The following is a 26083-nucleotide window of genomic DNA, read 5'->3' on the forward strand; positions in this document are numbered from 1 at the left end:
AAGAAAGAAAGAGCGAGCCATGGCAGGATTAAGTGCAACATGTCTGAAGCCCAGGTCCTGGGGACCCCTTCCTAGGTTTCCACGGACGCCTGGTGGGGGAACACTGGTATAGAGAATCCTACCGTCAATGTAAAACATTCATTTACTTCTTACTCCGAGTCTCAGTTACAGATTATTTCGGTGTCAAACCAGCTGGTCTCTTCCTTCGTTCCCTCCTGCCCTGTCCTGTCCTGTCCTGCCTCTTTTAAGTACTTCTGGTTCTGGGAAGATCAGGGCCGTCCGCAGGATTTTTTTTTAGGGAAGGTATAATATTTGTATGATTCATGGTATGGGGTTATATCAAGATACACACTTCAAACTGACCTCATAGACATATATTTACATTATCAACAAAAGTTGCATTTTTACTTTCATCAGTCATACACCCATATTCTTTGATATAGAAATTTAACGAAATTAAGGTGACGATCGGCAGTTTCAAAGACGCCATGGATTTTTAGTTGGGGTCAAGAGTGTGGGGGGGGGCAGTTCCCCCCCCCCTCCGGACGCCCTTGGGTAAGTTGCATCTACTCAGCGTCTCTTGTCGTGCGCCCCGTCACCTTTTTTTCTGGGTCTTCCTCCCCTTGGACAAATGGGTCAAGGGCGAGGGTCATGCAGGAGACAAGGTCATCATATTCAGACGTCATGGCAGGACTCGTAGTAATGAATTTAGATTGGACAAATTTAGGTTTAAGAAGGAAATATGTAAGAACTGGTTTACCTAACAGGGTGGTTAACCAATGGAATAGACTTAGTAACCATGTAGTTAGTGAGGGCTGAAACAATTAGTTGTGTTAAGAAAAGATAAGGTAACTATGGATAGGGATGACGTGGTCAGGGACATGGAACTGCCCAGTGCAGGCCTTATGATCTTTTGCAGTCTCCTCCATTCTTATGTTCTTACGGGGCTGTATGAACTCTCGATGCTGAGAAATACATTAGATCGAGGCCGGACGCCTTTTTTTTTTTTTTTTTTTTTTAACTTGCAACATGAACAGGTAGTTTGTTCCATGCATTTACAATGCAGTTAAAGAAAGATTGATTCATTGGAATTTGATTTCTTATAGACTTTTGTAACACCATTTTTTAGTAGCCTCGAGTACCTTTTCTGCTCAGTAATAACCATTAAGGAAAGTGATTCAGGAGGTATAGACACTGTTGCAGTCCGCACTTGCCACATAAGTTTGATTATGGTTGAACTTGGATGTTACCAGGATGTCTTTTTCTTCTAGGTTTGTTGTTTTAGGTTTGAGTTATGCATAAGAAATACAAAATGAATACAAGGGAAACAGCAACAGACCTATTAGTCCTTACGGGGGCTGCTTGCAAATTGAATGGAAACGGTTAAGAACCACTGACTTAATTTAAGAGTGTGATGAACTGTAGGTCCCACTTACTGAGAAAAGAATGCTGTACGAAGATATATATATATATATATATATATATATATATATATATATATATATATATATATTACGGTCACTACCTCTGATACTCTTCGCTGAAGAGGATTACATACAGTGATCGTAATATACACAGCTTCGTACAACATTCTTTCTCTTCTCAGAAAGTGGAATCTACAGTTCATCTTACAAATGTGTTAGAACATTTAACTCGCCTTAAGTGCATGAGCTCACGATGCTGAGAAGTAAGTTAGTTTGGGGTTGAACTCGATATTATAACCAGGATGTCTTTTGCTTCTAGGGCGGCGATGCCTCAACTCGTGGACAAGCCAATTCGAAGGTAATAATCCAGTCACCGCGCCGTGGGATGCTGGTAGCCAAAGTGTCTGCGCCCCACCTTGTTGTTGTTTACACCATCTTTCGTCTTCTCATTTTCGTCGTTCATTCTCTTCCCTTTTTTTAAGATTTTTTTTTTTTCTGTGTCGCACATTTCAAATTAGATCACAACTCTTTGTGTCCTTATTGCTTACACCACCTTTCATCTCACATTTTGAGTCGTTTATTCTCTTTCCATTTTATGATTTTTTCCCCATTGTTTAATGATAAGGAAGAATAGTATAGCACGGCTGTCGCACATTTCAAGTTAGAACACTTCTATCAGTTTCTGCGTTCAACTAGTTTATACTATCTTCTTATATTTTTGTGCCGTTTTCTCTTCCCATTTTCTATTTATTTGTTTATGTATTTTTGGTCGTTGTTGTTATACGATCTAGACGTTTACTACAACACGGCTGCCGCACATTTCAACTTAGAGCACATCTGTTTCACTCTTCCTGTGTCGTACAATTTTGTATTGAGTGTTAGCACCAAAGCATGGTTGGATGTCACCTCTTTGTAATAGTAGACATACACTTCGATGTAGTATTGTTCTCTTTGTGTGTACTGCAAGTACGTAGGGCAAAGGTGATCACGACCTTGGTCCTAGTATTTTATTTTTATTATTGTTATTATTATTATCATTATTGCTATTATTATTATTGTTGTTTTTGTTAAGCCATAATTCATTATTATTAAAAGAACTTCCCATCCCTTTGCCACGCAGTGGGAAGTGAGAAACCCCACAATAACCTTTTGGTCCATGCTCAGGCAAGGCGTGAATTAATAGACAAGCACAGCTGGCGTCATTTCTGAATACTACAGTGGCTGGCGTCGTTTGAGTGTTTATGTCGTAATTTTACGATGATCGTAATTTTACAACGGTCATACTCTTAAGATGGTCGTAATTTTACAATTGTCGTAATTTTATTATGGTCGTACTTTCACAATTTTACGACGTCATACTTTTTACGATGGTCGTAAATTTACGATGATCGTACAAGTGGAAGGCGTTTGAAAATACGAAGTGCATTATATGTAAGATTGGGGGGGGGGCGTGTCATGGAGAAGTTTGTAGGAGTGACGTGGCAGAACTGAGCAAATGCCTTATTCAGTAGTGGACTGTTTTATTATTATTATTGAAGATGGATAAGTTTGTAGGAGTGCCGTGGCAGAGGTTGGAAGCACCTTTGTTCAGTAGTCAACCTAAAGGTGTTATCACACTGGGCTATTTTTCCTCCGACTGTTGGAGCAAATGTGCAGCCCGCAGCTTTGGGGGGGGGGGAATGATACATGCTGAAGGAAAATAAATTTCCTCCAGCACAATATCAAATGACATTCTATATCCATTGTTGACAAAACAAAATGTGCCTCCGTAGTGATTTGACGGCGGAAAATGTGCTGAAGGTTGTCGGTACCGCCGGTGAGTCGGATGTTGGAGGAAAGATAGCCCAGTGTGATAGCCCCTTCAGTCACACCAAGAGTCGTTAGGTCTGCCTTCTGTTCAACCCCATTGTCATTGTCACTACCACCACCACCACACCGTCAACTGCTATCACCATTGCTATCCCCCGACTATTTGCCTCACTCTCCATTCCATTGCCACGCAGTGGTAAGTGAGAAACTCCTGTCATATCAAAGTCCTGGCAGTTGTGGCTTTTTTAAGGCCGGCGTTAGGTCGCCTCACCACCTGGCCAGGTCTGTCGGGAACCAGCGCAGCAAGCTCGCAACGGGTCCCAGGATTCAAACTCACAACCACCTGCCCATGAGCAGGTATCCACTGGGCTACTGCTCAGTACACTCTGCTACTATTCTGTCACTGCTACTACTACTACTACTTCATCCTGCCACCATTTCATTTTATCATCCTTCCTGCCCCCCCCCCACACACACATCACTAATGATACACAGGCAATATACAGTCTGTGCTAATTATAGGACTAGACTAATTTGAGTTAATCATGTGTACTATGGACAGAATGGCACTGTTCTTGTAGCGGTCAGTCCTCGGTGCTCTGATGGTACAAGTTTGTTGTTGTACCTTGTAGCATGGCATGGTGGGGGAGCATTAGATGGAAATGTCGGTGACGAGGGTCAGTGAGTAGGTCATGTACAGGGCCAGCTAAGAATTGTGGGGTCCAATTAGAAAATAGTGGGATCTGTACTCTGCAAAAGTTCGAAATTGATCTTTTGTTTTCATGTATGCCAATTTTAACTAAAAAGCATTAAATGCTTGATATACTAAATAGTGAAAGGCAATATGAATGTTTTATTTTTTAATACAGGTTAAGACAGTCCCAGACATACTGCTTATGCACAGTTCTTTAGATTCCCCCCACTTCAGCTTGAGGTCCAGTTTGATCAAATCAGTCAAATAGGCTTAAAACTGGCCCCGGTCAAGCCAGTGTGGTGTCTTGAGAGTAATTTCTAGGTTGGGTTGATGCCTGCGGGAGTTGGATGAAGTGTAGAATGTGGAGGTCTGTCATGGAGTGCTTATTTTGATGCCCACGGGAGTTGAATGAAGTGCAGAATGTGGAAGTCTGTCGTGGAGTGCTTGTTTTGTCATCTGAGTTATGTTTTTGTATAGATGTGTTGTGGGGTGCCAGGTTCAGGCTAGGCATTTCATTTTAGTTAATTGTAGTTATAAATTTATGTGGGTATGCTGTGCCTTGCTGCATTGCTTCCAACCCAGGCATTGGGTAGGAGACAGGGATGGCCCTTCATCCATGAGGAGCTAAGATGAGAGGGAAGGGTGGAATGGGTGGGAGTTGGGTGCTTGCCTTTTGACTTGGCTACCCCCTTATAAGGGGGGGGTGAAGAACCACTTGGTATGTAAAAAAAATTATTATTATTATTATATATTTTTTTTACGATGAGTTGCACCTGCCTGATGATTATATGGTTTTAGGGTTCTTATAGAACTCTGTCATTAATGTGCTGCTCCATAGGAAGGATTTTGGTCTCTTAAATCAAAATGTTCCCTTGCCTTTGCTTCATTGTGACCAGCATTTACTCTTAATGCTTCATTTTGTGATAAAACTAGTGACATTATATGGGTGTGAGACCTGGGTTCTAACCAAAGAGTGAAAGAGGAAATTAGAAGTATTTGAAAATGGGCTATCAAGGAAAATACTAGGACCTGTATACAATATCGGATTAGGCCAATGGAGGCGAAACCACAGTGTAGAAATTAGGGGGATGGCAGAGCGAGCATTTATAGAATGGGAAGAAGGCCACGTGGCAAGAATAAATCAAGAAAGGAACCCATACCAAGTTTTAAAGGGGGCAGTTGTAGGAAAGAGACTGCTGGGAAGACCCATGCAGATGAGATAACAAGATTATCCAAGATGTCAAACAATTTGTGGGAAATCCATAGGAATAGCAGATCACCAATGACAGAGACTGTTGGAGAAGCTTGGTGAAGCCAGTCATGGGATTTCAGGCTCGCACAGGAGTGAGTCATAGGATATCTTCATTTTCTTATTTGTGGCGAAGTGCAATGCCCATGACCACGTGGTTCAGTTCCTGTTCCTACGACCATCATTCTTTGAGTACATAAGAACATAAGAATGAAGGAGACTGCAAGAGACCATAAGGCCTACCCTAGGCAGGTTATCCATCACCACTTGTCATCCCCATCCATAAAGTTGTCTAATCGTTTCTTAAAACAACTGATAGTTTCAGCGCTTACTGCATGGTTACTAAGTCTATTCCATTCGTCGACCACCCTACTAGTAAACCAATTCTTGCCTATTTCCTTTTTAAATCTAAAATTGTCCAGTTTATAACCATTACTGCGAGTCCTGAGTAAATTGGAAAAAGAAGACATGGGTCCAGTTCTGGATATATTCCAGACCAGTTTTGATCTTAAGCTTCTCCAGCTTGTCACAAGTTGTCTCAACCATTGTTTCAAGGTGGAAGAGATGGACATATCATTCTTTGTCTTTACTGTCGGGTCTTTGATGTGTGGCCTGAAGGTCATATGTGTATTTATGCAAGTGTAGTGCACAGGAAAGGATCAGTGCTCCTGTTGTCTTGTTTCTTACTCTCCAATTACTTATCATCAATCAGTCAACCAATTGACGATTCTCACAACTCCAACCCCTGCCATGTCACTCCTGCAAACTTCTCTCCACCTGCCCAGTTCCACTTCCTCATTTTTTACCAAACCCGCCACAATATCATATGAAGCCTGAAATTTTGTTGATTATATCAAAAGTGAGGCCCCGGATTTTTGGGCGTTGTCCAGCTGGTGAGGTTACCTGTTAAATCCAAATATCAGGTTCTTCTTTGACTTGTGGTAGTTAAGGGTGCAGAGTTTAATCATATATGTTGAAGTTTATGTATACATACATATCTTGGGCCCAGGTGCTAGTGAAAAATGGAACCCCCCCCCACACTAGAAAATGCAACTCATTATCTGTAGGTTATGTTAGGTATTTTAATAAACAATTCTTATTAATGAATGTTTATGTGTTACCTGTTAATGAACAGAAAAAATCAACATTTGTAGTATTTTGAGTGGGAGGTCCATTTCCCATGGGGGGGGTCCATTTTCTGTGTCATACCAGAGCTCTGGAAAGGCCTGACCGAAGCCTGCCCATCCTTATCATATACAATGGACCCACTGTGTATCACAAAGTGATTTAGTATTTCATGTTTCCACTCACTAATTATCATAAAGTGAATATGATTATCAAACAAGTAAAGAAATAAGAGCCACCCACTTACAGAGGTGCTGAAGTAGTGCTCCGGTGATGGGAGTTGGGGGTGAGCAGCGTCACTCACGAGTGCTAATGGAAAGCCGTCTCTGCTATACTTTCAGCTTGTAGATGTTTCCCATGTAGAAAATAGGCAAGAATAATCACATTCTCCACTTTTCTTGGTTTTGGTGGTTCCTCGTACGTGAAAAGGTTGAGAAAATACAGCCAAAGTTTATCTATATACCAAGAGCATCTTTCTCCTTAGAAGGGAGGTAGCAGGCCAAGACATGCACCCACTCCCACCCATTCCACTCACATCCACCAGCCTTCCTCCCCCCCCTCATCTTAGCCCCTCATGGATGAAGGGTCATCTCTGTCTCCTGCCCACTGCCTGGGTCAGAAGCAATCCAGCAAGACACAGTACATCCATAGCAGGGGTGCTTCACTTACACAACAACCCTTCCTCTTCATCCCACTGTGCAGTAAAGAGAGAAGATGGGGGAGAAATCCCTTTGGGTTGTGTCAGAGTTTCATCATATATATTGAAGAGTTTATGTATACATACATATCTTGGGCCCAGTATAGAGACAGTCTGTGAGCTCTGTTGGGTTCCACCTCTGCATGGAGTCAAGGATGTTGACAAGCCTTGAATATGGGTAGCAGGTTGTGACCTCCAAATATATTGTCTCCAGTGCTCGCTGCTCACTAAATTAAGTTTCCAAAATAATCTTGCACAACATAAATGTTGCTTCAAGTCACTGGCAAAACTAAAACTCACTAGCAGTGATCCCCCCCCCCTGCATAGACCTATCTGGGAGAAGTCATTGATTGTTGTCTATGTTGTATTAGTGTGGGATTGTTTCTGTGTCACTCATAGGACCAGTACAGACAGGTATCCAATGTTGGTCCTGCCGCAGCATGAAGTATACTGTAATCCCATTTCACACAATCGTTCTTTCCTAAATTCTGCGTCTAGTTTGTCTGAACTGGAGGACTAAACCTTATTGTCTTGTTTGCGGTGGGTGGACGGATAATTGATTAATCATCTCATTTCACATAACTTGTTTTTCCAAAATTCTGCTTCTAATTTTTCTAAACCTTAGAATTAAAATTAATTTTCCTCTTTTCAGCGGGTGGACCCAGAATTGATCTTCACCAAGCAGGAGCGTATTGGTAAAGGGTCCTTCGGCGAGGTGTTCAAAGGCATCGACAACCGCACCACACAGGTCGTGGCTATCAAGATCATTGACCTTGAAGAGGCAGAAGATGAAATTGAAGATATTCAGCAAGAGATCATGGTTCTTTCACAGTGCGACTCCCCCTTTGTCACAAAGTATTATGGCTCATATCTCAAAGGTAGGTGACTGCTTTAGTGGTTGTTATGGACTAAGAATTCCATTATCTTGAAGCCTAAGTTGATTTTGACTGTACGTAGATGAAACAAATCTGAATTTTTTTAATAGGAGGGAATATTTTACACATGACAATAAGAAGTGTTCTTGAAATATTGCCCCTATATATGTATAAGACCTAATTATGGTTTGTTATTTTGTGTATACAAATGATTCACTTTTGGGTATTTCTGATTTTGTAGGTAGATGAAGAACAGCTGCATTTGTTGTGTATGAGGGAATGCTTTACATGTGGCAAACAAAGGTTTATTCTTGAAATATCGTCTTACTGTGGGTTTTTAATTTGTATGTATACAAACGTTTCACCATAGGGTATTTCTGAAATGATTGTAGATAGATGAAGAACAGCTGTGTTTGTTGTGTATGAGGGAATATTTTATACATGGCAATCAAAGGTTTATTATTGAAATATTTCCTCTATATTTCATATAAGACCTAATTATGGGTTGTTATTTTATGTGTATACAAACAGTTTGCTATTGGGGATTTCTAAAATTCAGAAATCTTGAGAAAGTCCTCCATAAGGAGCCACTGTCCCATTGTCTTCCGAGAGGAAGACTTTGTGGCATTAAACTGATTTGTGACGTTAAACTGAAATGCAGTTGGAGTGATAAGTTCCAAGATTTAGAGAATCCCTGTTTCCATAAACTTTTTAAGATACTCAGGTTAAAGCATTTTCATTCCTACTATCGGAAAGTTCTCAATTTTAGGTCCATAATAGAGAGACTTGTCAATACTTTTCCCCCCTTGTGTAAAGATGGATTCAACCATCACAGTATTCCAGTACTTACTTAAATCAACTGTCCTCTTTAGGAACAAAGCTGTGGATCATCATGGAGTACCTGGGTGGTGGGTCTGCCCTGGATTTAATGAAGGCGGGGAGCTTTGAGGAGATGCACATCGGAATCATACTGCGCGAGGTGCTCAAGGGCCTTGACTATCTTCACAGTGAAAGGAAACTCCACAGAGACATAAAGGGTGAGTTTGGGTTCAGTATTACAATGAAATGAAAGGCTTATGGCTTGCATATATGCTGTCCCATTGGAATTTCTTTTTTCCTTCTTTCTTCCCTTCCCTTTAAATTTCATAATGTAGTACAAGCTGCCACAGCAAATTGTATATTCATTTGAAGTTACTTAACAGAATTTAATTACAAAGTATTTATATATATATATATATATATATATATATATATATATATATTATTATTTTTATATATATATATATATATAAATATATATATATATATATATAACAAAGTATTGTTTAATGGGCTATATAGTGGTAACCAGGAGAAGAATAGGAGTTTTGGATGTACATGTTCTTAGGGGAAAGATTGGGGAAATATCAGATAATTTTTTGACGGGATGTAAGTTGAGAGTGAAGGATAGATGGAGAACGAGGGAAAATGACAGAAAGTAGGGTGATGCTGAGAGTAAACTGCTTAAATGAGAAAGAAAAAAAAGGAGTACAATAAGGCGAGAGAAGAGTGGGAGGGAGTGAAGGATCAAGTAGAACTGGGAATGGAAGAGGAATGGGGATGTTTCAAGGAGGGAGTCACAAAGTGTGCAAAGATGGTGTGTGGAACATGGAGGACGGGAGGAAATAGGAGGAAGGGTAGTGAGTGGTGGGATGATTAAGCAAAGAAGGTTGTAGAAGAAAAGAATTGAGCATTCACAGATTGGTTACAAAGTAGGATGAGAGAATCATATGAGAGGTACAAAGAAAAGAGAAGAGAAGCATAAGATAAAGGAAGCAAAGAGGAGAGCAGATGTGAAATGGGGGTAAGAATATGACATTTTTTTTAAGTAATGAAAAGATGTTTTGGAAAGAAATTAAGAGAGGAAAAGGAGACAAATCAAATAGAGAAGAAAAAGTAAAAGGTGCAGATGGAGAGATGATAATGGAAGAGGAAGATGAGCAGAGTATTTTAGGGAGTTGATAAATGTGAGGGAGGATAGGGAGGGAAAGGTAGTTGCATTGGCAAGTGAAAGCAGTGAGGGTAGAGTGCCAGAGGACTAGAGGAGTGCCTGTATAATTCTGCCTTACAAGGGAGAAGGGAACATGTGCGAGTGTAGTAGTTTCAGAGGGATCAGTTTGTTGAGTGTAGTTGGGTAGGCTTATAGGAGAGTTTTGATTGAGAGGATTAGGAGAGGAAGAAACGGAATAATTGGTGAAGAACAGTGTGGGTTTAGGACAGGCAGGGGTTGTGTGGATCAAATTTTTGTGATAAGGCAGATCTATGAGAAAGCTTTAGGTAAAGGTAAGGATGGTTTTTGGACCTTTATGGATTTGGAAAAGGCGTACAAATGGGTAGACAGGAAGGCACTGTGGGAGGTACTGCAGATGTATGGGATAGGAGGAAAGCTTTCAAGAGCAGTCAAGAGTTTTTATGAATGTACTAGAGCCTGTGTTAGAATTAGAAATGGAGAGAGTGAGTGGTTTGAGGTAAAGATGGGACTTTGCCAGGGATGTGTTATGTTGCTTTGGCTGTTCAATTTATACATGGATGGGGTGGTGTGAGAGGTATATGCAAGGGTAATGGGCTGGGGATTGGAGATGGTTAAAGAAAATGGGAGATAAACCAGTTGTTTCCTGATGACACAACACTTGTAGCAGGATCAGATGAGGGATTAAGGAAGTTAGTGACGGAATTTGGGAAGGTGTGCAAAAGAAGGAAGTTGAAGATAAATGTGAGCAAAACTAAGGAGATGAGATGTACAAGGGGAGAAAGTGGCAGCAGACTGGAAGTGAGTATTAAGGGAGAGAGACTGGAGGAAGTGGATAGCTTTAGATACTTGGGTGTGAATGTGACAGGAAAAGGAATGGAGGTGGAGGTAGAATGTAGATTGAGAGAAGCAAGTAAATGCTTTTGGGGATTAAAAAGTGTAATGAGAAATAGATATTTGGGAATGGATGCTAAGAGGAGATTGTATGAAGGAGTGATTGTACCAACAGCACTGTATGGGGCAGAAACATGGAACATAAGAGAGGAAGAGTTTGAATGTATTTGAGATGAAATGCCTGAGAAGTATGGTAGGGGTTACTAGGCTGGATAGAGTGAGAAACAAGGAGGTGAGGAGGAGAATGGGGTTGGAAAGGGAGTTGGGAGATAGGGTTGATGAAAGAGAATTGGGATGGTTTGGACACATGGAAAGAATGAGTGAAGAAAGACAAGTAAAAGAGGTATGGATGGCATATGTGGAGGGAGTGAACATGAGAGGGTGTCCTAGGATGAGATGGATGGATGGGGTGAAAGGGGCAGTAGGAAAGAGAGGAATGTCTGTTGAGGAAAGAAGGGAGAAGGCAGAAGATAGGGGTGAATGGAGAATGGTTGGGTATGGATGATTCTGTGATTCATGGAAGGTAGTGGGTGGGGGATGGGAGGCTGAGGAAGTATGTGTGAATGATATTTTGATGCAGTCCAAAGGGATTTCTCCCTGTCTTCTCCTTTTCTGCTTGAGGGGACGGAGAGGGGGGGGGGGTCGGCGTTTAAATGAAGCAGCCTTGCTGTGGATGTGCTGTGTCTTGCAACACTGCCTCTGACCCAGGGCAGTGGGCAAGATGCGGGGATGACCCGTCATCCAGGAGGAGCCAAGAAAAGAGGGAGGGAGGGGTGGTGAATGGGAGTGGAGTATGTGGGGATGGAATGGGTGGGAGTGGATTTATGCCTTTGATTTTGGCTACCTCTCTTGTAAGGGGGAAAAAGCTCTTGGTATATGTATGTATTGTTCTCCTTATATGATTTTGCTGGTTACCTTTCTTATACATACATGTTGGTATGTATGTATAAGGAAGGTAACCAGCAAAATCATATTTTCACCTCTTAACATTACAATATGAATGCCCCGTATCTCCCTATTAATCATTGGCTCTAGTTTTGAAAACCAACAAAATAAAACTGAGGTTCTATTCCATTACTCCATATATGAAACTCACACTTCACCTTATCCATCCATCCATTTCATTCTTGGTCTACCCCTTACGCACACTCCCTCCACCTCTGCCTTTGGGCTGCATCAGTTTATCATTTATTCACGACCACTGTTCACTCACAAGAACTGGAAGACACACTGCTGCATGCCTGACTCCCTGATGTCCATCTCTCTGAATCCTCTCTCCCCCAAAGAGAACAGAGTCCCCCTGGCCAGGCTGTGGCCACCATCCAGCAATTCTAAGCTATCAGAAGAGGCTGGATGACAGCATTGCAGTCTAGAATGTAACACTTCACCCCCCATACCATACGACACATTATGGAAGACTGCACTTTATGCAATCATGCACGCCAACAACACATTATACACTCTGTAAGGGATTTGTGGGAAAACCCTGTTTCAGCCATGGCATTCCTCAGGGAGACAAGATTGCTCGGCCAGATGGTCTAGGGAACCACGACAACTCACGCCTGTCTCTTGCCCTCTCTCTTTCACACTCTTTCCTCTAAATCTTCACTCATTCTTAAGTCTATTTGCCAAAACTATCCCAGTGTCCTTTGATCAAGCATATCTACCAGCTCCCTTTCTACCCCTGCCCCCTGCATCAAAATATCATCCATACACAACCACCCTCCACTTGCACCTATCCTCTTCTCTCTCCCTTCCCTGTTCAACATACATTCCCTTGTTGCTCAAAGCCCCTTTCACCCCAGTTACCCATCTCATTAAGTCATCCCCTCAACTTCACTCTATCCACCTCTGCTTTTCAGTCTTTTTTGCTAATGTTTCTTCACTCATTCTTTCCATGTGCCCAAACCATCCCAATAATAGACTTTCATCAGCCCAATCTACTAGCCCCCTTTCTACTGCTGCCCTCTGCCTCATCATCTCATTTCTCACCCTAGCCATCCCAAGAACCCCACCATACTTCTCAAACACTTCATCTCAAATGCATTTAAAATTCTACTTCCTGCCTCTCTTCCATTCCGTCTCTGCCCCGTACAATGTCATCAGCACAGTCACCTCTGCATATAGCCTTTTCTTTGTGTTCATCCTCAGATACCCATTTCTCCTGATATTTCTCACACCTAAGACAGGGGTCACCATTATTTATCTATTTTTTATTTATTTATTTTATTATTATTAATATTATTATTATTATTATTATTATTACTTTTTTTTTTTCACAGTGGGCCAGACAACTGAGAGAATGACTAGCATGGTCCGCTTAACAATGTTGTTCAATGCAGTACAGTGAATATGCAAAAAATAAAGGCAACCAACATGTATATTTACCAATACACAAATTACAAAATACACCAAAAATAAAAACAAATATGTGTATTTAGTTATTCATTTATTCTTCTTTTTCTTTTCTTTCTTTTTCTGTTCTTTCTTTTTTCCCACATGTACAATGTGGCAGTGGGCCGGATGAACTGACCTCACGGGCTGTAGTTTGGTGAGCGCTGCCCCAAGACATTTACTAGCTCCTTACATACATAATACCAAAAGCTGTTTTCCCCTTTATAAGGAGATAGCCCGATCAAAGCATACACCCATCCAACACCCATCAGAAACCAATTTGCCACTGCTCCCGTCTTAGCAACTCATGGATGTATTTTTTACAGCTGCTAATGTGCTCTTGAGCGAGATGGGGGACGTCAAACTAGCAGACTTTGGTGTTGCCGGCCAGTTAACCAACACCACGAGTAAGAGGAACACATTTGTTGGAACCCCATTTTGGATGGCCCCTGAAGTTATAAAACAGTCAGCTTATGATTCAAAGGCAAGTTGCTAAAAGAACCAGTTTAATTTTTACTTTTATTTTTATTCGTTTTATTGTTATTATTATACATATATTTGTCTTGCAACACTCCTTCTGACCCAGGACAGTGGGCGAGATGCAGGGATGACCCATCATCCAGGAGGAGCCAAGATAAGAGAGCGGGTAGAGGGTGGAGGGGAGTGGGGTATGTTGGGATGGAATGGGTGAGGGTGGGTTTTTATGTCTGTTTTTTGGCTACCTCCCTTGTAAGGGTGGGAAAAGCCTTTGGCATATGTATTTACTTGTTTATTGTTATTATTTTATTTTATTTATTATTATTTTTTTTTTTTTTCCTTAAAGGTTCCACAAAGCTGAATAAAGTTGTTGGGTATTTGTCATTTTTTTTCCACAACGTGCTGTAAAAAACTGGGCATTAACCATAAAGTCATTGCTGTATTACTCATTCTCTTTTACTCTGAGTAATGATAAACACAGAAAATGTGATCAAACCAGTTCACAGAATGCGGGGGTATTTCATATACCATTACAAAAAATATATAAAATCAAGACAACACCGGCATCTTTGTGTACCCAGTCGCTCCTCATGACACCTATGTACATGTCATCATACTGAAGTGAATATAAAAAAAATTCAGTTTGTGCAGAGCGTCATGTCATGCCATCGCAGTTCAAGTACAATGTGTAATATTTTTGTTGTTCATTTTTTTTCTCGCAGGCTGATATCTGGTCTTTAGGTATCACAGCAATTGAATTGGCAAAAGGAGAACCTCCCAATAGTGATCTCCACCCTATGCGGGTCCTCTTCCTCATCCCGAAGAATAACCCACCACAGCTTACTGGTAACTACAGTAAACCCTTCAAAGAATTTGTCGAAGCATGTCTTAACAAGGATCCAGAAAACGTAAGTTAATTTGTATTCTGTGACTTCATAAATTTGAATGAAGACGACATAAAGACAGAGCAGTGGCCACTGTACTCATTGTAAATACAATGACGGGTGTCCAACCACCACATGCATACACACCCAAAATAATAATTATAATAATGCACACAGGTTTTTTTTAGCTAAACACAAGTTGATGATATAGAAACCTCTCTGAACCCTTACGGGTGTCATGATAAAGTTCTAAGGGCCATGGTGCCTGGGAGCTACAGTTCAAGGATTACTGACATAGAGGAACTAATGATGAGTATCCGCATGTGGTGGTCATGCAAACTGCCTATTTTCAAAACCTGTCAGCCCACTCTGAATCCTCTCTCCCCTGAGAGGACAGAGTCCACTTGGCCAAGCTGTGATGCAGTCACCATCCAGAACTTCTAAGATGCCAGAGGAGGCTGGATGACAGCATCACAGATAACTGTCCAGGAGGCAACACTTCACTCCATACTATCCAGTTTATTATGGAAGACTGCATTGTACACAATCATGCACGCCAACAACATAACATAGACTTTATAAGGGATTTATGGGAAAACCCCATTCCAGCCATGAAGGCCATTTTGCAGGTGTTCATCACTGGTTCCTCTACTTCATGACAGAACTGAGGTAGCAGATTAGTAGCCAATGCAGTAATTGCATACATTAATAGTTTTATTTTTATATATTGAATACCTTATTTCATTCTTATTATCCCCCCTGGATAATAATGTCCATTTTCATTGCAGAGACCAACAGCCAAAGAGTTGCTCAAGTTCCAGTTCATTCGAAAGGCGAAGAAAAATTCGTATCTCATTGATCTCATTGACCGCTTTAAAAAGTACAAGAAAACTCGCAGTGATACAGATACAGATTCTGATGCCTCAGATTCGTAAGTATTACTCTGTCTTCCATAAAGCATGGGCTGAATTTTTCTCACAAGATGTATGTATATATATATATATATATATATATATATATATGTATATGTGATATGGTTTAACGTCACACACTCCCCCCTATTGGGAGGCTAGGATGGTGCCCCTGACAGAGGACTTTGTAGCATGGAATTTAATGAACCATGCCCTTGGTTCAACTTTGCTGGTAGCAGGATTTGAACCGCCCTCACTTTGACCTTTGCCGCAAGTAACGACACCCTAACCCGCTCCATATCAGGCATCACCAAACTTTTTTCATAGCGGGCAAGATAGCTGGGAGAATGAGTGCAGGCCACATAACTTTTATGTTCAGTACAATACAGTGAATACACATCTAGATTTGGGGGAGGGGGGAGAGTGTACAGTGCAGCTGCAGGCCATGTGAACTGACATCGTGGGCCTTAGTTTATAGACCCCTGCTCTAAAACCATGGGTGTGTTTAGATATTCCCCAAGCAAAGGACGTGTTTTCAGTGGCATACAGAGTGGGGGACAAAGGGGCGGTGGCCCAGGGCATGCAATGAAATAATTTGGGGAAAATGACTTAACAAATTTAGTTGATTTATATTTAAATTGAATAAAGTGTTTATTTTTTGTTTTATCTCTTTACCTATTCAAAATATCTTCCTTTCTCATAATATTTCTCAGTACTATGAGGCCTTATACTTGAATCTTTGGGGCATACAGTCAAGGAGTTGGCCCCAGGCATCATCAGACCTCTGCATGCCACTGCATGTTTTCCACCAGGACTGATAGATTTGTGAACTTTAGCATGTTGAATAATAAAGATATAGTCACTTGCAAATGGAAAGATATTACGCATACTAACTAAAACATGGATGCCCACTGGCTGATCAGATTAGAGCATTGCTACTTGCAGTGGAGGTTGAGGTGATGGTAGCATGAACCCTGCAGCCAGCAAGTTGGACCAAGGGTATGACTCATTCAGCTCCATGCTACAAATTCCTCTGTAATAGGGCACTGTCCAAGACTCCTGATATGGGAAGTTTGCAATGTTAAACTAAATTGTCATGGCTTGCGAATGCAAAGATATTGCATACTACCTAAAACATTTCAGAAGCACTTATTCTTTATCCATATATATATATATATATATATATATATATATATAATATATCATTCTCTGATCCTGATTGCCAAGGGAAATCCTTAAGACATTTTTATTTTATTTTTATTTATTATTATTAAGATGGATGTGTTGGCATCGAGTGAAACTAAGTTGAAAGGAAGGGGTGAGTTTGATTTTGGGAGTGTAGTGAGGAGGATCTCAGGAGTGAAGAGAGGACGAGGTAGAGATGGGGTGGCTATACTAGGAAGTGAAGAGATAGGTAAATGTGTAGTGGAGTGGAAGGAGGTTTCTATTAGGTTTATGTGGATGAGGGTGAAATTGGGAAGGGAGATATGGGTTTTTGTGTGTATGTGGGCCTGGTAGTGAGAAAAGTGTAGAGGAAGGGGAGGCTTTTTGAATAGATTTAAATGAGTGCATAGAGGGATTAGGGAGGAACATCAATATAATGGTATTGAGAGACCTTAATGCTAGGGTAGGAAATGAACCAATAGATGGAGTGGTAGGTATGTGTGGAGTTCCAGGAAAAAATTGTAGTGGAGAGTTGATGGTGATGTGTCTAGAGAGTTGATAATAGCAAATACAGTGTTTAGGACAAAAGTCGAGCATAAGTACACATGGGAGAGGGTAGTGGATGGAAGGGTGGTAGATACAGCATTAATGAACTATATAGTGGTAACCAGGAGTATAGTAGGAAGAGTTAAGGATGTACATGTTCTAAAGGAAGAGGGTGGGGAAATATAATTTTTTTTGGTGGAAGAGTGGAGGAGAGATGGAAAAAGAGGAAAGGAAAGAAGGTAGGGAGGTGCTTAAAGTGAACTGCTTAAATGAGAAAGAAAAGGAGGAGTACAAGAAGAAGCTGGGAGAGGAGTGGAAGGGAGTGAAGGATAGAGTAGAACTAGGAGTGGAGGAGGAATGGGGATGGTTCAAGGAGGGAGTCATAAGGTGTGCAAAGATGGTGTGTGGAACAAGGAGGGCAGGAGGAAATAGAAGGAAGGGTAGTGAGTGGTGGGATGAGGAAGCAAAGAAGGGTGTAGAAGAGAAGAAGCAAGCTTTCACGGATTGGTTACAAAATAGGATGAGAGAATCATATGAGAGGTACAAAGAAAAGAGATCAGTTTAAGTGTAGTTGGGAAGGCTTATGGGAGGGTCTTGATTGAGAGGATTAGGAGAGGAACAGAGGGAGTAATTGGTGAGGAACAGTGTGGGTTTAGGACAGGTAGGGGTTGTGTATATAAGATTTTTGTGGTAAGATAGATATGTGAGAAAGCTATAGGAAAAGGTAAAGATGTTTTTTGGGCTTCTATGGATTTAGAAAAGGCTTATGACAGGGTAGACAGGAAGGCACTGTGGGAGATATTGTAGATATATAAGATAGGAGGAAAGCTTTTAAGAGCAGTCAAGAGTTTTTATGAAAGTAGAAGAGCTTGTGTTAAATTCAGAAATGGAGAGAGTGAGTGGTTTGAGATAAAGGTGAGACTTTGCCAGGGATGTGGTATGACATGTTGACTGTTCAATTTATACATGGATGGGGTGGTGCAAGGGTAATGGGCCAGGGATTGGAGATGGTTAAAGAAAATGGAGAAAATAGGAGGTTGTCAGTTGTTTGCTGACAACACTGTGCTTGTGGCAGGACCTGAGGAAAGATTAAGGAAGTTAGTGATAGAGTTTGGGAAGGTGTGTGATAGAAGGAAGTTGAAGATAAATGTGGGTAAAAGTAAGGTGATGAGATGTACAAGGGGATAGAGTGACAGCAGGCTGGAAGTGAGCATTAAGGGAGGGAGACTGGAGGAAGTGGATAGTTTTAGATGCTTGGGTGCGAATGTGGCAGGAAAGGGTGGAGTGGAGGTGGAGGTAGAATGTAGATTGAGAGAAGCGAGTAAATGGCTTGATGGATTAAAAAGTGTAATGAGGAATGGGAATGGAGGCTAAGAGGAGTTTGCATGAGGGAGTGATTGTGCCAGCAGCACTGTATGGGGCAGAAACATAGAACATAAGAGAGGAAAAGAGAAGGAGTTTGAATGTGTTTGAGATGAGGTGTCTGAGAAGTATGATAGGGGTTACTAGGCTGGATAGAGTGAGAAATGAGGAGGTGAGGAGGAGAATAGGCATGGTAAGGGAGTTGGGAGATAGGGTGGATGAAAGAGTATTGGGATGGTTTGGACACATGGAAAGAATGAGTGAAGAAAGATCAGTAAAAGAGGTATGGAAGGCAGATGTGGAGGGATTGAACATGAGGGGGAGTCCTAGGATGAGATGGATGGATGGGGTGAAGGGGGCTTTGGGGAGGAGGGGAAGGAAGGGAGAAGGCAGAAGATAGGGGTGAATGGAGAATGGTTGTGTATGGATGATGCTCTGATGCATGGAAGGGAGTGGATGGGGGGGATGGGGGAGTGGTTATGTGTGAATGATATTTTGAGGGAGGGAGGGGTGGTGAATGGGAATGGAGTATGTGGGGATGAAATGGGTGGGAGTTGGTTTGTGCCTTTGATTTTGGCTACCTCCCTTGTTAGGGGGAAGAAGCCCTTGGTATATGTATGTATGTATTTTTTATCCAATTGGAAATGTATTTCATGAATAATTTTACTCAGAATTAGTCTGCAAAAGGGAACCTGATCATAGGATAGATTTATTCAGAAACACATGTCAATGTTAATTCTTGTTCACTCATCTAGTTGGCATGTTTCCTACAGAGAGGACAGTAGAGTGGAAAGTGATGTGGAAGACCCAGCATGGAACTTGACCGTTAAAGGTCTCCCGCCAGGAGAAATTACGAATTCCTTCTCGTCCTCGCCTTCATCCTCCATCCTGTTGGACTCTCCGTCTTCAGCCATCCTCTCTTCCTCGCCATCGTCTTCCTCACCACCACTTCTGAACTCGAAGCAAACGTCAGTTCTCCATTCACCTTCCAAAGAAAACAATGTCATAAAAAACAGAGAGAAACCAACATCACCAGTAAGTATTTGTATAATCATAGACAGGGAAGGAATAAGTATGCATACTTAATTATCTATTTATTTGATAAGATATGGATGGGGTGGTACAGGAGGAGGTAGGTTTGGAGATGGTAGATCAAAGAGAAATGAATGGAGATGTACAGATCAAAGAGAAGAGAGAGGTGAGCCAGTTGTTGTTTGTTGATGACACTGTGCTTGTGGTTGGGTCAGAAGAGGAGCTAAGGCAGTTAGTAATGGATTTTGTTATAGGAAGTTGAAAATAAATGTGGGTAAGAACAAGGTAATGAGGTGTACAAGAGGTGATGTTGGCAGTAAGCTGGAGGTAAGTCTTAAATGTAAGAGATTATAGTATTTAGAGTCACATGTTACAAGGAATAGAGAGTGGGGGGTGGAGATGAACTGTAGAGTGAGAGAAGCAAAAAGTGTCATTAGAAATAGTTATCTGCGGACGAATACAAAGAGAAGACTGTATGAAGAGGTGATTGTGCCTACAGCGGAGACTTGGAATTTAAGGGAGGTGGGAAGGTAATGTGGGTGTTATGAGGATGGATAGAGTGAGACGTGAGGAGGAGAGTGGGGGTGGAAAGGGAGCTGACAGGTAAGGCTGATGAAAGAATGCTGGGGTTGTTTGAATGAGAAAAGACAAGCTAAAAGAGTCTGGATGGTAGAGGTAGATGGAGTGATTCTGAGAGGTAGACCAAGAATGTGATGGATGGATAGGGGTAAAGGGAGTGTTGAGTAAAAGGTGAATGTCTGTTGAGAAGGGAAGGGAGAAGGTAAGGTAGGTGTAAGTGGAATACAGTTGCGAGTGTAATGTAAATTGATGTGACCTGAAGGGACTTCTTCTTGAAAATCCATGTGAACAAGTTGCATAAACACGGCAAAGGAAACATGGACTGGAAGTGAAGCGTTTGTTCCTGACATTTTGTCTATTGACTTTCCTTTGAGAAAGTGAATAGATGAAATGACAGGAATAAAAGCTTCACTTCCAGTCCATGTTTCCTTTGCCGTGTTTATGGGACTTCTTATTTTTGCATGAGAAGACAAGGAGGCAGGTTCACTGTGTAAGTGAAATGGACCTGCTGTGGCTGTGCTTCTGCGTCTTGATGGGCGGGAAACAGGGATGACCCTTCATCCATGAGGAGCTAAGAGGAGAGGGAAACAGGGGTGGTGGTGGTGGATGCAGCGAGACACAGCATGGCCACTTTGCTTAATTGGCAGCCCTCCCCTCCCCACCTCTCTGTCCCCTACTGTGGGAAATAGAGAAAACTGGGAGAAATCCCTTTGGGCTGCATTAAAATATCCAGCACACAATGACTTACATTATATTTCTTTTTATTTTCACAGACAAGACCATCAAGTGTCGCACCCCCTCCACCAGCAGAGCTTAATGACAAACGACATAGAAGTTCCTGGGCTGGAGAGACGACTGAACTTGCTTCTCCCACGCGCTCCTCCACCTCCCAACATCACACCAATGGGGACGACCCTAGACTGTCCAGCGACATCAATGACCTCCACATCGAGGAGCGACGGAATGACATTAATGAGCACAGGAATGAACGAAATGAGAGACGACTGTCTAGAGATATCAATAACCAGCAGCGTGGAGACAACACCAGGGAGTCCAGAGATCAGCGGCGTGGAGAGCAGCGACTCAGCAGCTCACAGCCACCGCGGGCAAAGTCACCTCCTTCCAATACGAGCTCTTTGAATGGCGTTGTGCTGCCACTAATAGCAGATGTGAGTATGACTTCTCTTAGAATTTGTATACATAAGAATGGAGGACACTGCAAGAGATTAGAAGGCCTACACTAGGTAGTTCCACATCCATTACCACCCGTCATCCCCATCCATAAAGTTATCTTTTGTTCTCTTAAAACAACCCATTGTTTCAGCAGCCACTACATGGTTACTAAGTCTGTTCCATTCGTTAAACACTGTTGTTAAGCCAAGGGAAGGGAAACGTGGGAATTTGTGCCTCTACTGGGATTGTAACATTTCACTCAACCAGGTTCGACTAATGTCTTTCAAAGTTGGTTGTTTTGATGCAAACTTAAGGTTGAAGACATTAAAGGGAAACAGTTTATCTGCTGTTGGACCTGGCATCATCATATATGGAGAGATTTTGTTAAATGGACCCATTGATAGATACATATTCCAAGAGCCTTCTCCCCCTTACAAGAGAGGTAGCCAAAGTCATAAGGCATAATTCCACCCATTCCATCCCCACCCACTCCACTCCCATTCACCATCCCTCCCTCCCTCCTTCCCTCTTATCTTGGCTCCTAGACTATGGGCCACCCCTGCATTTTGCCCATTGCCATGTCAGAAGCAAAGCTGCTTCATTTAATCAGCAACCCCCCTTCTCAGTTGATCAATTGATGCCATGGCTTAAAGGGATATTCCTTATATATGCCCCATAGCTGAGAGGATGTGAATTGGGGTGTGGGGGGTGTTGCTGTATGGTAAAAGCATGGGGGGGGGGTGAACCGGTTTCAGGAATTGGGGTTTAGGAGCAGATGACTTCCATCACTACAAACAAAATTTTGAACAAATAGAATCCCATTATTTCATAGAATTATGCCAATGCACCAGAGGAGGGTGGAGGGGAGTGGAGTGTATTTAGGGATGGAATGGGTGGGAATGGTTTTTATGCCTTTTTCTATTTGGCTACCTCCCTTTGTAAGGGGGGGAAAAGCCTTGGTATGGTATGTACCACATGACTGGGAGGGGAGGGAGGGAAGGGTAGTGAATGGAAGTGGAGTATGTGGGGATGAAATGGGTGGGAGTGGAACTATGCCTTTGACTTTGGCTACCTCCCCTGTTAGGGGGACAAAGACCTTGGTATTTGTATGTACCACCGTACATTACCTGTGAATATCTTTATGTATGAAGCTGCCTTGCTGTGGATGTACTGTGTCTTGGTTCATTGCTTCTGACCCAGGGCGATTGGCAAGATGCAGGGATGACCCCTCATCCAGGAGGAACCAAGATGAGAGGGAGGGAGGGAGGTGTGGTGAACATTTTTTATTATTATTATATAGATGATGCTTTTGGGGGATAACCTGAATTTTGTAAATATAGATGATGCACAGATGTACTGTGTAGCATGAATACAATGATTTTTAATATAAATTGAAGTACATTTTCTCACTAGATTTAGTTTCTTTCAAAATATTGGGCAGCATTAATACTTGATCTTACTTTTTAAAGGTTTACCCTTTTTTTTGGGGGGGGGGGGGCTCAGGTCCCCTCATTCCCCTGGATCCACCACTGGTGGTGGACAGGAGTGGGTGAGGATGAAATGGGTGGGAGTGGAATTATGCCTTTTGACTTTGGCTACCTCCCTTGTAATTGAGGAAAATGCCCTTGGTACAGTATATGCATGTAAATTTAAGTATAACTAGCTTTTACACAGGTTTCCAATCCAGTTCTTGGACATAAAATCAGTAAACAAATGATTTCTTAGGTAATGAGAGTGAGTATATCATATGGCTTAAAAAAAAAAAAAAAATTACTTATATCCATGCAATTCATCGTTTCTTTTGACACAGCTTCAACGTCGTCACAGCCACAGCAGTCGAGGGGACAAACAGCGAACAGACGCCATGGAAGAATTAAAAGCAGCCTTTGAGTCCGCTGAACGAAGTTGTCCCGGTGTTACCGATGCGTTCTTAAAAGACCTCTTTGCCAAACTTGTCCCCAACATGACAGAAGCAAGGCACAGACAAGCATATGCCAACCTTCTGCGGTGAATGTGCAGCCGAGTCCATAGAGCTGTTTATCCATAGTTGGTTGGTAGCAGAGGCAGAAACTGATTTATTTCAATGTGGAGAAGATTGTCTTTTTTTTTCTTTTCTTTTCTTTTTTTTGTGATGTTACAGCAATGTAATGACTATGTATAGAAGAATGAATTGTTAGCAAAAACTCTGTGATGATTTGCTTTGGGGGAGATGGCAAGGGACGGCTCAGATTGTTTAATTTCTGTTTCGGTTTTGCTGTCTTTTATTCCAATCCTGTGTTACAAGTCATCAGTTTAGTGAAACCTGCTTTGGAAGAAAAAAAAAAAAAAAAAAAAGTTCTCTACAAAAATTCGAGACAAACTCCAAGAATAAGCTGGCAATTTGGTAACGTGATTTATTTGTCGAGCCTACTTATCTCCCCCAGGTTTTGCCAGGTGGGTGTGGGTACTAAGTGGGGTGGCATTGTACATAACCTCAGTGCCTCTCGCCACCTGTAGTGTCTTGCAGCGCTGCCACCTGGCCACCCATGTTGCGTACTGGCGTGGACTGCTTCTTTGTTGTTCATTAAAAGAATATTATTTTTGGAAACGGAAAGTAGAGAGTGTCCTTTTCAGTTGTGCGAGAGGACGTCCGTAGGCGTGAAAGAGACGAAACACCAAATCTTCCTCGTAAAGTTGTAGATTACTTGTGTACATAGGCAGGGGACTCAAAGGTGTGTATGCGCATATGTAGATATGAATGTATGTATGTATACCACTTGTAAATAAAATAATGATTGTGTTACACATTGTGTTGTTGAATCAGAGTGATTGTAAAGGTTGGGATCTTGCCAAGAGTAAGGCTGATTGACCACATCATGTTTGTCAGGAGGATTGTAATAGGATACTAGAAATCCGCCCATGTTAACTGCGGAGGTTGGCAACTGCTGTGTTGGAAGAAGCCAGTATTTGAATTACAGGCATGATGGCAATTGCAAATGTGCACCTATCATTCGATGTCACTGTGCTTGTTTGGCACAGGATCATTTTATATTTGAAAACATCCCTTGTCTCAGTGCTTATATTATTATTGTTGTCATACTTACCCCCCCCCCCTTCCAGTGCTTCGTAACAGGGACTTGGCTCTCTTTTATATCCCTTATTTTGTCAATTGCTCTTCTTTTGTTTTGTAGTTCCTCTCATTCCAACGCCACAATCCACCAAGGGGAACCAGGTTTATGTCTCCAGTGCTAACCTGCACCAACTGTTGTCAAATCCCACTTGGTCATCAAACGCCACCTCAGCTGTTGTGACGAACCCAACCAAAGATTGGCTGTTGAATCGGGTACAAGATGCAGTTATTTTATTTTTTTGTTTTTTCTTTTCTTTTTCCTTTCTTCATTGGTCAGTGACACCAATACTTTATATAATTTCTCTCCTTTCATTTTGGTCATTACTGTTGTAATTTCTTAATTATTATCACTTACCATTATTTGACATTAAAGTCCTTTACCAATTAGAACCCAACATTCCATTTATGGTGATGATTGTGATGTGGCAGAAGTGATTGATTATGCCTAGTCTTACCATTGGTATAAACAAAAAAGGTGTACAGGAAATCTGAGGAGTGTTTGGTTGCTGTGCAGCCTCATAAGTGGTGGGTGGGTAACACCCACAGCAGCAGCAGCAGCGGCGGCGGCATTGGCACATGCTGCTTCCACCACCACTGCTGTGGTCCGTAACTTTATAGCCATCCCTTGCCCAGCCTCTCTTAGGTCTGTGTGTTGGTAAAGCATCTCGCCAGCGGCAAAACCAGTTGCTGCCTTCGCTTCTCTTCCTCCATGACTGTGTGTGGAAAGCTGGGATCAAGCCGCCACTTCTTCCGACACACGGTTCATCGAACAGAAGAAAATAGAATGTCTGATTTTTCATATTTAGTCCAAGGTTTGCAATGTGCTCATCATTTAATCCGTGCATTATTGGTGTGTTTGTGTACAAGTCTTGATTGACATTGTGGTTTCTCCCCATAGACTGTCACGAGTGGGAAGGGTCGTCAAGATTTTGACGAACCCAGTCTTGGAAGCGACTTGTTCTAGAACTTACTTTTATAATTCAGCAAATGACTTTTATCAATTTTATTTTATTTTATTTTTAATTTTATTTCATTTTATTTTTTTATGTAAATAGTGCTGGGCCCTCCCTACTGTTAATGATATTTGTAATTGTAATTAATAGTTATTATCTTGTTGTGAGGACCTATTTTGTTATGCTGATGCTGTCCTCTCAAAGTCTATGTACAGTATGATGGTTGCTAAGTAATAAAAAATCAGTAGAATAATGTTTGGCATTTTTCACTTAACACATTCAAGTTGTTGATTTTTGTAACCTTAACCCCATATGCTCACTATTTGAGCAGGTTAGAGCATCACTGCTTGCGGATAAGGTTGAGGTGATGGCAGTCCAAACCCTGGCACCAGCAAGCTGGACCAAGCGTACAGTTAATTAAATTACATGCGTCCTTTGCAAGGGTCACTGCCCTAGCCTCCTGATATGGGGAGTTCATGAGGTTAAACCCAATCAGACTCTAACTTTAGGGACACAGCAAATCAATCAATCAAATCAGCCATCCTAAGTCCACTGCTGAACAAAGGCCTCCTTCATAGCATTCCATGATTCACATGACCATGCCATCCTCTGCCACGTCACTCCCGCGAACCTCTCGATCTTGTCTCTCCACCTTCTGTCTGGTCTCCCTCTTCCACACTTCCTATCTCACAGCATCCACTCAGTAATACACTTGCTCCATCAC

General features: G+C 41.8%; 1 protein-coding gene across 6 annotated transcripts in view; it reads left to right on the forward strand.

Moving 5' to 3' along the window:
• GckIII (Germinal centre kinase III) overlaps positions 1–25614 on the forward strand; it is a 169618-nt gene extending 144004 nt beyond the window's left edge. For 4 of the 6 annotated variants that reach the window (XM_076212921.1, XM_076212922.1, XM_076212919.1 and 1 more), the window contains 9 exons: positions 1744–1782; positions 7651–7876; positions 8746–8910; positions 13496–13653; positions 14369–14554; positions 15319–15461; positions 19287–19548; positions 20898–21293; positions 23108–25614. In XM_076212921.1, the coding sequence (XP_076069036.1) occupies positions 1744–1782; positions 7651–7876; positions 8746–8910; positions 13496–13653; positions 14369–14554; positions 15319–15461; positions 19287–19548; positions 20898–21293; positions 23108–23308 (1776 nt within the window). In that variant the 3' untranslated portion in view covers positions 23309–25614. The remainder of the gene's footprint in view (positions 1–1743; positions 1783–7650; positions 7877–8745; positions 8911–13495; positions 13654–14368; positions 14555–15318; positions 15462–19286; positions 19549–20897; positions 21294–23107) is intronic. The other 2 variants (XM_076212924.1, XM_076212920.1) reach the window with 1 other exon arrangement.
• The last annotated feature ends 469 nt before the right edge of the window (positions 25615–26083 follow it).

Source organism: Oratosquilla oratoria, chromosome 30, assembly GCF_046742065.1.
Source record: "Oratosquilla oratoria isolate Oo_2021 chromosome 30, ASM4674206v1, whole genome shotgun sequence".
NCBI lineage: Eukaryota > Metazoa > Arthropoda > Malacostraca > Stomatopoda > Squillidae > Oratosquilla > Oratosquilla oratoria.